General features: G+C 41.5%; 1 protein-coding gene across 2 annotated transcripts in view; it reads left to right on the plus strand.

Moving 5' to 3' along the window:
* ADGRD1 (adhesion G protein-coupled receptor D1) overlaps positions 1-12,250 on the plus strand; it is a 2,063,662-nt gene that overhangs the window by 1,596,158 nt on the left and 455,254 nt on the right. For both annotated transcript variants that reach the window (XM_044068759.1, XM_044068760.1), the window contains one exon: positions 10,712-10,823. In XM_044068759.1, the coding sequence (XP_043924694.1) occupies positions 10,712-10,823 (112 nt within the window). The remainder of the gene's footprint in view (positions 1-10,711; positions 10,824-12,250) is intronic.

Genomic DNA, 12,250 nt, shown 5'->3' on the forward strand with positions numbered 1-12,250 from the left:
GACAGGACAAATCAAGAAAGTTACTGTAGGAAGATGATGTCATATTACAGGCAGATTCAGAGCAAGAAGTAAAGGGTATGGGAATGGAATGCAAAACTGAAGGCACACAAGATGAAACTGAGTACAGATTAGACATTTGTGATGGTAGCAAATGGAAAAAATGAGAAGAAGCTGAGAACTGAGATAGAAGGGAAAAGGAACAACATAACAGCTTCAGGTATCTGGGAGGGGCGGTTGAGGTGAAGGGAAGTCTGAATGAGGGGGTAAAAGCCAGAATCTGAGGGGCTGCAGTCACCTGGCACAGAGTGTTGGGTAGTGTATAGCAGAAGAATGACAAAAAACCTGAAAAGGAAGGTGTACAAAACAGTGGTGCAATCAGTACAACTGTATGGTACAGAAATTTTGGCAGTAAAGGCAGAGCAATAAAGGGAGGTAAAAGTGAAGGAGATGAAGTCCTGAAATGGCTGGTAGGATACACATTGTGGGACAGATGAAGCTGAGTGGCCTAGTGGGCTAATGCACTATGCTGTAGTTTTAACAGGGGCCTGGGTTCGAGACTTGGTAGGAATGATTATTTCCCTGCGGGACAGGGGAAATAGGCTGAAGTGTCGTCAAGGGAGAAGCCCAAGAAATATCCAGTGTGTCCCTAGTCTGTCCCTAAAAGGTCAATGTGGTAAGTATAGTCAGGTCTACACATAGCTTAGTGTCTACAGCTATAGGAAGGCCATACATCTCCCCCAGTTCCTGTCTGTGGGCCATACAAACAAACTAAAGCCATTATGATATGCATGTCCACAATAAATCAATCACGAATTTCTTAACTGTTAAAATGGGTTATTCTTTCTATATCTTCGCCTTTTTGGCCAGCGAGTATAGTTGGTTACAAACACTTTCGACTTGTCAAAGATAAGCAGTCACAGTGAGAAATAGCTAGGCTGGCAGCACCAGCAGGCATCTTCACCAAGTGCAAACTAGATAAAAAAGGTGAGATTTCATCTTGTGTAGCATCTCTGAGAACAGCAATGAAATGTGTCAAAAGATCACTATGAATCACAAATAGGAAGGAAGAGGGCTCATTGGTGTAATTCGTTCTAAACCATTTCTCATTTGAATCTCCTTAAGCCTTCATTTGCATGAGTTCACTGAAACCTACTTCACGCAAGTGCTGCTGACCTCTATGAATAGCACCAAAGGTGTGTTCAGCAGAGACCTGTGCAAACTGCATTTACACGTAAGCACAATGACTATGAATATTACCCGTTGAAATATGTACAAGGGAAGTTAAGGTGTACTTATGTATTTGTTTTTTACAGCTGTATGAATAGATAAAAGAGAGAACAGGAAGAACTGAATAGTGTAAAGCAATCAGTGCAGAGAAATACACACATATCATGGTCTGGAACAACTTGTGTTCACTTTTGTAATGAAACAGATAAGACAAGTCTATGTTTACACGATTATAAGAATACATGGAATAACTCAAACTTTCAAAGTAGTATAGAAATATAAATGATTTTTCATAGACTTTAAATGTAGAAATGAAAAAAAAACAGTAAAGATCAAATACAGGCTCTGCACTAGTGAATACTTTAACAAAGACTTTCTGAGTAGATCCATTGACATGGCTTTATTAGAGGCACATTTATCCTCTATCCCTGAAGCAGTTGTACTGAGTGTATTTAATAAGGTAGCTAGGAAGTGCTCCAAGAAACCAGTCAAGGACAGGAAGACCATACTTCTCAAGTGTACCTCATTATGAGGAAGATACCTCATTTGGGGTCTTAAAAAAGTTCATGTTCCTCAAAGTTCCACATTGAAAGGGTCTGTCACACATTCAGTGTTAGAAATTTCTTGACTCATATTTATGGTAAATTTTAATGAATCATATTAATTTATTAAAATATCTTTTTGTAAGTAAAAATCAGTATATTTTAACCATCTTATGACTTTCCTAGTTGAAATTGTTAGTAAGCCATTAGTACGTCTGACAACTTTTGCCTATTTGTTCCACATCAAGAGGGCTTGTGCTCCTCATTTTGGAAATGGAAGGTGAAGATCTATGACAAAGACATTTGTTCCCAGAAGGTGCGAGATTGCTTATCATTGGATCTAATTTGGAAGTAGATGCATTTCTTTACTATTTTCCAGTTTCCCAGAATACATAAAAATGAAAAAGCATTTACTTCTGAAAATCAGTTTGCTCTTGGACCATGACCTGCTTTCTTATTGTCTGACAAACATGACTATATTGTTTTATTTATATTAACCATGTTTGTGCAGTAAATATAAAACAATTTACTGAGAACACGTCCCATCATATAATCTTGTCTATCTCGTATCTTCCCTACAACCCATTTGCATACATCCTCCCAGATTGGTCAGTAAACTGATCATCTTTCTATAAACTTACTATATTTTCTCAGAAAATATTACTCATTATCAGAGCATTGCTTTTTTAAATGACAAGATAAGAAAAACAGTCATATTCTTAGCCCCTTCCACCTTTAAACCTTTTGATGTCAATGAAATATTCCCATATTTGTGCCAAACAGTTATTTGAGTACTGTACCAAGCAAAATATCAGATAAATTGTTAAACTTCTTTAAGCTCTCTGCTTTTATATATAATATGTAATTAAGACTCCAATTTACTAGCAAGTGTACATATTTTATTATTATTTTTTATTTAACATTTATTTACTGGGAAAGTCCAACTGGGACAGAGCCTATTTTCAGTGGAGGCCTAGAGAGAAATGCTCCAGATACATGTCTTTGGAATCTTACATTTCCCTTCTTTTTCAAAAGTAAATAATTAAATCCTGCTTAAAGACACCTGGGTCCCCTTTTCTGTACTTTATTAAGTATGGCCACAGTTTCAATAGAATTTCTTAAATCATTTTATAGGTGAATTATTCACCCAGTATTTCACCCTCACATCTCTTACAATACTGTTGCTTTCTTCCTGCAGAGGATTAAGCAAGTCTTCTCTCTCCTAGAAATTGCATCTTACTACCTTCAGCCAACCCCCCCCCCCCCCCCCGACCATTTGATCCCTTCTTTCCAAAGGACTGGTAGATGCCCTATAGCTCATTCTTTCCTTGGTAATACCAAGCCTCTGTCAGCCCATTTGTGTCCCATCAAGGCATGAGTCAGACATGGTGGTAAGCTGTTATGCCCACAGGAGTGGTCTGTACCTAACAATTCACCAACTTACACCATTGTAACCGCTGTTGTTGCTTGCTAAGAGAGTATGCATGCATACATGCATGCTTCCACTTATGTATGTCCCAGTAGTATGGGCAAACCTACAGTTCAGGCATGATTGTCCAGTTCAACAAGGGAACCAACCATGGCCTGACGTCCAAGGGTGATTATGCTCACTATTTCTGCACATTTTCCACTGCACTAGTCAGCACCTTCAAAGTGCAGGTCTGTTAGTCAAACACAGGGCATCTGGCACAAAGTCAGGGTTTTAACCTTATTTTCCAGTAGAACTGCTTAAGTAATACAGTTTACTTGTGTGTAAAAAGAAGCATGATCACATTGGCTACTCTGCCATGGGTAAGCCTGCATTACTCACAGCCAGACATGGTCTAGTGTTATTACACAGTGGATTACTTTTTTTTTTAAAATGAAAGTCATACTTGCTTTAGATGTTCATTGTATGATGAAGGTTTATTTTTGTGTGCTATCTTCTGTGGATTTGAGTTTGTGTGGGTAGATTTAGGTCATGTGTGTGTATTGCAGGGTACCAGGAAAATGTAATTTATGGAATCCATTAATGTGGACTACAAATTCTTAAAGTAATTATTTTCCATATCTGGGTGTGATGGAAGAAATGAAGTTAGGCATATTATCAGCACTTGATGTGCATATTGCAGCACATAAAAAGGGGATCCAGATGGAAAGAATGATGTGAAATCTCAGACAGTAAAAGGATCAGACATACAAAGCTGAAAGCAAGTTACTGATCAAAAGAGAAAGAGGTAACATGATGTTCTTCGTGCTTCACTGTTGCGGTCATCACATTTGGGTTATCCCTGCCAGGGTAGCCCTCGGCCGGCCCAAATACCAGAGGTGTAGTATTTCTGCGTCAGTTGCTGTCGCTTCAGGACTGACGTCAGGTCGTCAGTAGTATAAAGTAAGTCAGCTGACGCCATTACATCAGTATTTCTTGCTGAAGAGCCCAAAGCAGAAGCAGTTCGCACTAGTGCCAGTTGGCCGCCACCTGATTTTCGTCTTCTGAATTGAAGCTGAAGTCTTCTAAAGCTAAGCACCTCATTGGAGATCCTTTTTGTTTGCACTAACCGATGTCAGAAAAAGTTAACAATTGTCTCGCCTGTGGAAAGCAAATACCACACTGAGATTTTCATTCTTACTGCATCACTTGCTTAGGCCTAGACCACAATGTCCCCCGCTGTCACTTTTGTGCTTTGTTCATTGCCAGAACTATACATCATCAGGCCCTTATTGTAGCTAGATATTTTTACTTACAATCCTTGAATTCCGATATGGCCTCGGTAAGCCATCCAACAGCAGATCTTCCAAAAAAATATAAAGATAAAGCTAGAGATAGGCTGTACAGGTCCAAACCTACTGATGATGCTTCCATTAAGCTAGTTGTCAGCTCTCCGGTCCTCAGTGAGGTGCTTTCGCAGCCCCTGATGCCAGCTTCTGTGGATTCACAGGCCGCTACCGGGACCCTTTTGGAGTCCGGTATGCCACAAAACTCTTCTTCGACTAAGGATCCTGTGGTTGTCTCTCCCTTAGATGGGTCTGGAGCTGCTGAGCAGGCACTGGCTTTTGAGGAAGTACTTTGAACTACCGATTCTCGACACAAACTGACTTCTTTCGCTTCTACCGTTCTTTTGAAAGCTACCAAGCTCCTAATGCCCAGGACGAACCACACCCAAGAAGCTGATGACCCAGTCTCAGGCACCTGCTTCCTTGCCTCGGTCTCAAATGCAGAAGACTTTATCATGCTGATCAGGGGAAGCCAAACTTCCCCTTCCAAAAGAAAAAGAGGTCTGTCCCTAGTAGTTTTGTCTGAACAGGAGTCTGATGACTCTAATGCATCTGAATATGAAGACATGCAACCCCTCTCTGCTTATGAGGATTCTGATGCAGAGAACTCCATTCCTTCAGCCTCTCCCTCCGAGGACTTTTCCTTTAGGGAAACCCTTCATACCTTAAGGGAGAATTTCCAATGGGAATGTCAGGACTACCCTCAGTCTAAAAAGAGACTCAAGGAATTCTTAGATCTTCCTCAGCACAGACCCCTGGCCATCCCCCCAGTCCTGGATGTTGTGGAGTATGTTTTCCTGGAATCCAGTTTGACTCTTGACACCCTCCCTCCTGCACCCAGAAAAAGAGACAGGTATTACAGAGTCCCTGACTCACACAAACTTCTTTTTAAAAATCCTACTGCTGACCCTGAGGTAATTTCTCAAGGGCCTAAAGGAATTAAAGCAACCTCTGCTAAGAATCCCACCCCCTCAGATAGGGATTCCAAAGCACTAGATAGAAGGGGTAAAAAAGTATACACCTCTGCTACTCTTGCTATCAGAGCACTAAATTGCCAGTTTCATATGCTAAAATTTTTACACAATGTCTGGCTCCGGCCATTGTCTTTTGCAGACAAAGGAATATCCAAATTTACCCATACTTAAATGACTGCCTAATTCAGGCAGACAGCCAGGAAAAGCTGCTCAAGCACCTGACCTTTGAAAAATCATGGCAGCTTGCATTCTACTCATTCCATATGCCAGATTGCATATGAGGAAACTTTAATGGTGCCAACACTCCCAAGACGTGGAAACTCTTATACCCATGACACCTTGCCTCAGAAAAGATTTTCTTTGGTGAGCAGCAGCTTGCTCCCACAACAAGGGACTACCCTTCTCACCACCCCCCACTGCCCAGACCCTCACCACAGATGCATCAGACTATGCCTGGGGTGCAAACCTGAATGGCAGGTGCGCCAATGGTGCCCACAGAAAATCCATCTGCACATCAACCAAAAAGAGATGATAGCTGTCCAGCATGCCTTGACAGCTTTCAGGCCCCTTCTCTCCCCAGGGGCTCTCCTGATTAAAACAGACAACACCACTGTGATGTGGTACATCAACAAGCAGGGAGGGGCTCACTCCTATCCTCTATGCAGGCTGGCCATAACCCCTTGGCACACAGCCTCTGCCATGCAACTCCACTTGTTAGCACAACACCTGCCAGGTTCTCTAAACTCTCTGGCAGGCCACTTAAGCAGAAATCTTCTGGACCCACACAAGTGGTAGCTAGACAAAAGAACATTCACCCTAATAACTTAGAAATGGGGCATCCTGAAGGTCGACCTCTTTGCCTCCCACACTAACCATCAGCTCAGCAAATTCTGCACCAGGGAGCATAATGCATGGCTTGGAAAGTGGATCCCCTGTCCATCCCCTGGGTCAATCTGTCGGTCTGTGTCTTTCCTCCACTACCTCTCATCCCCAGGGTACTGCTCAAAATAAGGGAGGAAAAACCAAGGACAATTCTTATTGCTCCAGACTGGCCTTGCCAGCACTGGTACCCACTGCTGCTCAGCCTGTTCCCACTGCCACCATGGCATCTCACTCAGACCCCAACCCTCCTGACCCAGAGTGAAGGAGAATTCATGCATCCCCAATTACACACCCTCAGTTTGGCTGCTTGGCATATTCCCTAACCACCGATCAGTCTGCCAACCTCAGTAAACAGGTTCTAGATGTTATACATGAGGCCAGACGCCCTAGCACTAGAAAGTCTTATGCTGACAAATGGAAAAGGTTCTGCACCTGGATTCAGGCTAAGGAAGCCAGTACGGCACAGCCCTCCCTCCCTCTCATCCTGGATTACTTAGCTGACCTGCTAAACAGTGGTCTCTCTTTTTCCTCTATTAAAATTCATGCCTCTGCTATCTCTGCTCATTTCCCCACTGAGCAGCCCCTTTTCTCACACCCTCTGATCAAACAATTCCTAAGAGGGGCTAGCTACTTGGGGCCACCCAGAAGAGCACCAACCCCAGCTTGGGACCTTAACTTTGTATTGAAAAAGCCCACCTTGCCCCCCTTTGAGCCAGCATCTTCAGCACAGCTAACATTTCTCTCCTGGAAGACAGCTTTCCATCTGGCCACCACTTCAGCCAGAAGGGTGTCCGAGCTACAAGTACTCATGGCTGTGGAGCCCTTCATCATCTTCCATACTGACAGGGTTTCCCTCAGGACTAACTCATCCTTCATGCCCAAAGTGGTGTCCAGTGTGGCTCTCATCCAATCCATTCATTTGCTAACCTTTTTCCCAAACCCACAGAACAAGGGGGAAATGATCCTGCACTCTCTAGATGTGCACAGACAGCTCAGATTCTATATAGACAGGACTAAATCCTTCAGAAAGTCTGATCAATTGCTGGCTAGCTTTGCTGCAGGGGCAGAGGTCAAAGCCATCTCCAAACAAACAATTTCCAAATGGGTAGCACATTGCATCCATTTCTGCTATAAATAGCATGGAAATCTTCCCCCCAAGGGGGTCAGGACTCACTCCATCAGAGCAGCCTCCACCTCTGCAGCTTTCCTCAGAGGAGTCCCCACCAGGAACATACTGGAGGCTGCCACCTGGACATCTGTTCACACTTTCACCAAACACTACCATCTGCCTATCTTCTCCAAACCCAGGGCAGGGTTTGCCTCTGCAGTCTTGCAGGGCATCCTAGGCAGCTCCTAGTTTCCTTGACTGCCTCCACCCTTTTCCTCAGCTTTGGGAATCAACCCAAATGTGATGACTGCAACAGTGAAACATGAAGAACATAGTACAGTTTTGTACACTTACCATAAATGTAGATGTCCGAGTGTATTCACTGTTGCAATCCTGGTTTCCCTCTCTCCATCCCCCTCTTATTTCTTCTTTCTCCTTACAAAGGACTTTTTGGTATTTACTTTCTACTGGTGGGGTTCTTCCACCAGAACCTGGCTCCCACTTGGGGGCTCCTGACAGTTAGGGCAAGAAAAACTGATGTAATGGTGTCGGCTGCCTTACTTTATACTACTGATGACCTGACATCAGTCCTGAAGCGACAGCGACCGATGCAGAAATACTAAGCCTCTGGTATTCGGGCTGGCCGAGGGCTACCCTGGCAGGGATAACCCAAATGTGATGATTGCAACAGTGAATACACTCGAACATCTACATATCTGGTAAGTGTACCCAACTGTACTGCATTTGTCTATTCATTTGAAATGGGAATTTGTTGTCTACACCTACCATTTAAAAGGGCTCATCCTGTGTTATAACCACAAATTTACCATTCCAATTGGCAGACATTGATTGTTGCATGGTTGAAAAAAGTAGCATTAGGAATGATAGATGTAAAATGTGGGTATTTCTGCTAATAATAGTAATTTTGAAAAAAGAAGAACAATTGCTTTATAAAAAAGTAAGCAAATAAATAGCTTAGGAGATGCACCCAAAATAATTATTCATATGCAGCATTCTCATAATTATTGTGACCATGGCACATAAACGTGAGAACAAGAGTTTGTAATGGGTGACTGAAAACTGTGTGTTGCCTATTGGATATTGGGTTATACTATCCGTTCAACCAAGCAGTAAAGCAAGAGGAATTGTGAAGCAAATAATGGAGTCTAGTCACCATGGTATGGATCGACTGTCTCTACTGTGACATGGCAAAGGTGTATTTTACATCACTAAACCTTTTATGCCTAATGAAACTGCAAGATGTGCTGAGATTTTTACCTCTTTTAATCTAGTTTCTACCAAAAACATTATCTAAATGTAGCTTTTGGATTTTACTATTGGCCATCTAAATGTTACTGTTTAGGTATCAACTTTCTAAAGGAGTCTGGATGTTGTGGTTAGTAATTAGTTTGGATTCCTAGAAAAGTCGTGAGTGAAAAGATCAGGAAGGTGTGAGAAAAGCCAGCCTCCCATGATCTCCCCTCACGCAGTACAAGCTGTACCATGGTTGGCAGCAGTCCAAACATTTTACTTCCTTTGTCTTGTGACTTTGGAATATGGTAGGAAACCAGAGCACCCATCGGAAACCCATGGGAACACATGGAGAATATGCAGGTTCTACACATAAGGCACCCCAGCAGAGAATTGAACTGGAGAATCTCTTGCTGTGAGGTAAAAATGCTATCTGTTGCACCTCTGTGCTGACCCCCCCATCCCCACCCCCCACCAGAAATATCAGTCTCATATTCTGTCAGGATTCAAAGCAGGCCAGTTCATTAAAAACATTTCACTGAATCATGGTCCATTGAAGACTTGTTGGGATTGAACTTTGCAATAAAGTCTTTCAATCTGAGATTGCTATGAACATGGATTTATTTTCCTTTTACTCAAATGTGACATTTTTTGGGTCTGATTTTCTGAATTTTTTTCTCTCTTTGACAATGTTTGTTTCTCCCTGAATGTTGGGCTACTTTGCTATGTTGAACAATCTGCCACTGATGACTTTAGGTCCACTTTCCTGTCTTATTGCTGTCTCCATACCTTGGTGTCTGCAGTGTTAGGGCCTGCCCTGATGTAACTCATCACCATCTAGGTTCTTCATTTCAGAAAGGAGATAGTTCCCTGGCTGTTTTAGCAATGGTACCACAAAACAGCAGAGTAGAGCAGGCAGGAAAAAAAGGCCATCGTACTGTATTCAGAACTGAAGTGCGTCATGGAGACAGCTATCCTTCATTAGATATTCTGGCTTATATGCACTGTACATGGATTTTCAGAAAGTTATTTTGATGGGCAGCACCCCTTTCACACTGATGTGCACTCTAGCTGATTCCCATCAACACACACTGGTGTCTTGAAGTCCTGGTCTCCACTGGAAGCAGGGAATGATGGCCATCTTCCAATATGTCTTTCTCTTGTCTCCCATGGAGCAAAGCAACAGCATGCTTTCACTATCCTTCCTCCCACACATAGGAGCTTTTTGTGCTTTGGTTGCTAATCAAACCCAGGTTTTATGCCTTGTAGTCAGGGCTTCATTTCACTTGTCTTATCACTACTTTATTTTAGTAACTGGCATAACAAATTGACTGAATAGCATTCAAAACGTAATAAAACCACCCCTTAAAGAAAACAGTTCATCATTTGATGAGGGCATTGGTCATGATAAATTATTTTTAAAAATTAAAATTTTCAATGAAGTGACTCATCAGAGTAGAATTTAATGATCAGTACTTCAAGGAACTGTGCCATAAACATCAAGATCTGCTGCTTATTGTTTCAGAAATGAGTATTTCTCAAGTAATTCTACAGAAGGTAAGAAAACTATGTGCATTTACAGATAATGAAACCTGAGTAACTAATATAGCTCAAACAGTGCAAAGTAAAACATTTTGATCCTTACAGATGTTAGGTAAAATACATGCAATCAGTGCTATAAAACAGTATACATGTAGTCTGTGGTATAAAACCGTGTACATGCCATCTGTGGTAAAAAACCGCATTCATACAATGCTGAATGATACACAGGAATAAGTGAATAGGTTCACAATCTGCTGTATCCCAAAAGGAGAAAATGCCATTGCAGGATACTGCATTGTGTTGTTCTCCTTCTAAAATAATTTTGAAATGTAACAATGAGCAAGATTTGTGAAAAAAAGTAAAGCAAAACAGTAAGAGGGTGGATTACACTGCTGTGTAATACAAAGTCTTTGTTTTTGTATTGTTGACAGGTCCGTCAGTACAATTCGCAATCAGCGCTACCATATCCACGCCAATCTATCCTGTGCCATCCTGGTGGCTCAGATCCTGTTGCTTATCAGTTTTCGTTTTGACCCTGGAACAGTAAGTGAAGACTGTATCTGTGACAGTGTTCTGCAATTTCCCAATGTGTATCACTTCATGTAAACATTTGACAAAGTGTAAATGTGGAAGATTTTTAAAAATTATTTGCATACTGTAGTTTTTCAGAGCTAACATAGTAGCTGAACTAAAGCCCTAATAAAGAAAACTCCATTACATTTTTAAATGTGTCAGGTGATTAGTGGAGAAATTAACACTGCTTCAGACAGTTGAAATCTGTAGTTAACTTTCACTGACTCCATAATCTTAGTTATCAGAGTATGCCATGCCTCACTGTCTTTTATATTAGCAGATAATAGATCTGCAAGAGTCTAAAATCCTAAGGATTCAGCATAATTTGAACATTTCTCTATGCTGTTGCAAAAAAAAAAAATGTGAGTCATTTTTAAACTAGGAACAAATTGTTTGGGAGCAGTTAGAACAACATTTACCAGCTGTGGTTTTAGAAGATCAACAAACCAAAATAAATAAAGAATTACTGCATTGTTTGCATGACATTTTACTTTTATTATTTTGCTTGTGTTCTCTCAAATGCTTTTAACACCAAAACCAAACCTGCCTTTGTTTTAGTTTATTTTGCTTTATTTATCTATTAGGTGGGTAAAATCATTTTTCTTTGGCACTTTTCAGCCATAATCTGGACCACATAGTAGAATGCGTGTGTGTGTATGTGCGTGTGTGTGTGTGTGTGTGTGTGTGTGTGTGTGTGTGTGTGTGTGTCTGTGTGTGTGTGTGTGTGTGTGTGTGTGTGTGTGTGTGTGTGTGTGTGTGTGTGTATGTGTGTGTATATGTCTATTCATGCTTATATATATGATTTACTTTCAGTTGATCAACTAATACATATGCTGCCATCCTCAAAGTAAACCATTGTATCTCAAAAAACAAAACTTCAACAACCTACTAGTCATGCACTATGGAAGAACCTCCGCGCCTACACTTTTTAGAGGGGGCTACACCTAATAACTATATATACTAACTCCAAGATTGCACAATCCCTGGGAAAGGGGATATTCTTCTACTCAGGGTAGTCAATTCACTTCCCCAGGGTAATGATCTTGCACACTTGTCTGTATTAATAGTCCAAATACAGTCAATTAAACATATGTCAAACAAGCCCCCTGTCAACCCAACCAATACATAAATACACACTCACGCAAGCACTTCACACACACACACACACACACACACACACACACACACACACACACACACACACACACACACACACACACACACACACATTATATAGATGTCAAGACTGAACCCTGGAAATTTGAGGTGGAGATCTTATCATTAAACCACCTGCCTGTTATAATACCTGTGGAGTGTTTTCTGTTCTGTGTAGTCTGTTCTGTCCTTCAGTAAGATGTCAACATGTGAATTACTTTCACCCATCATTCACCACAAAT

Source organism: Protopterus annectens, chromosome 4.part0, assembly GCF_019279795.1.
Source record: "Protopterus annectens isolate FY-2018-M chromosome 4.part0, PAN1.0, whole genome shotgun sequence".
Taxonomy (NCBI): Eukaryota; Metazoa; Chordata; order Ceratodontiformes; family Protopteridae; genus Protopterus; species Protopterus annectens.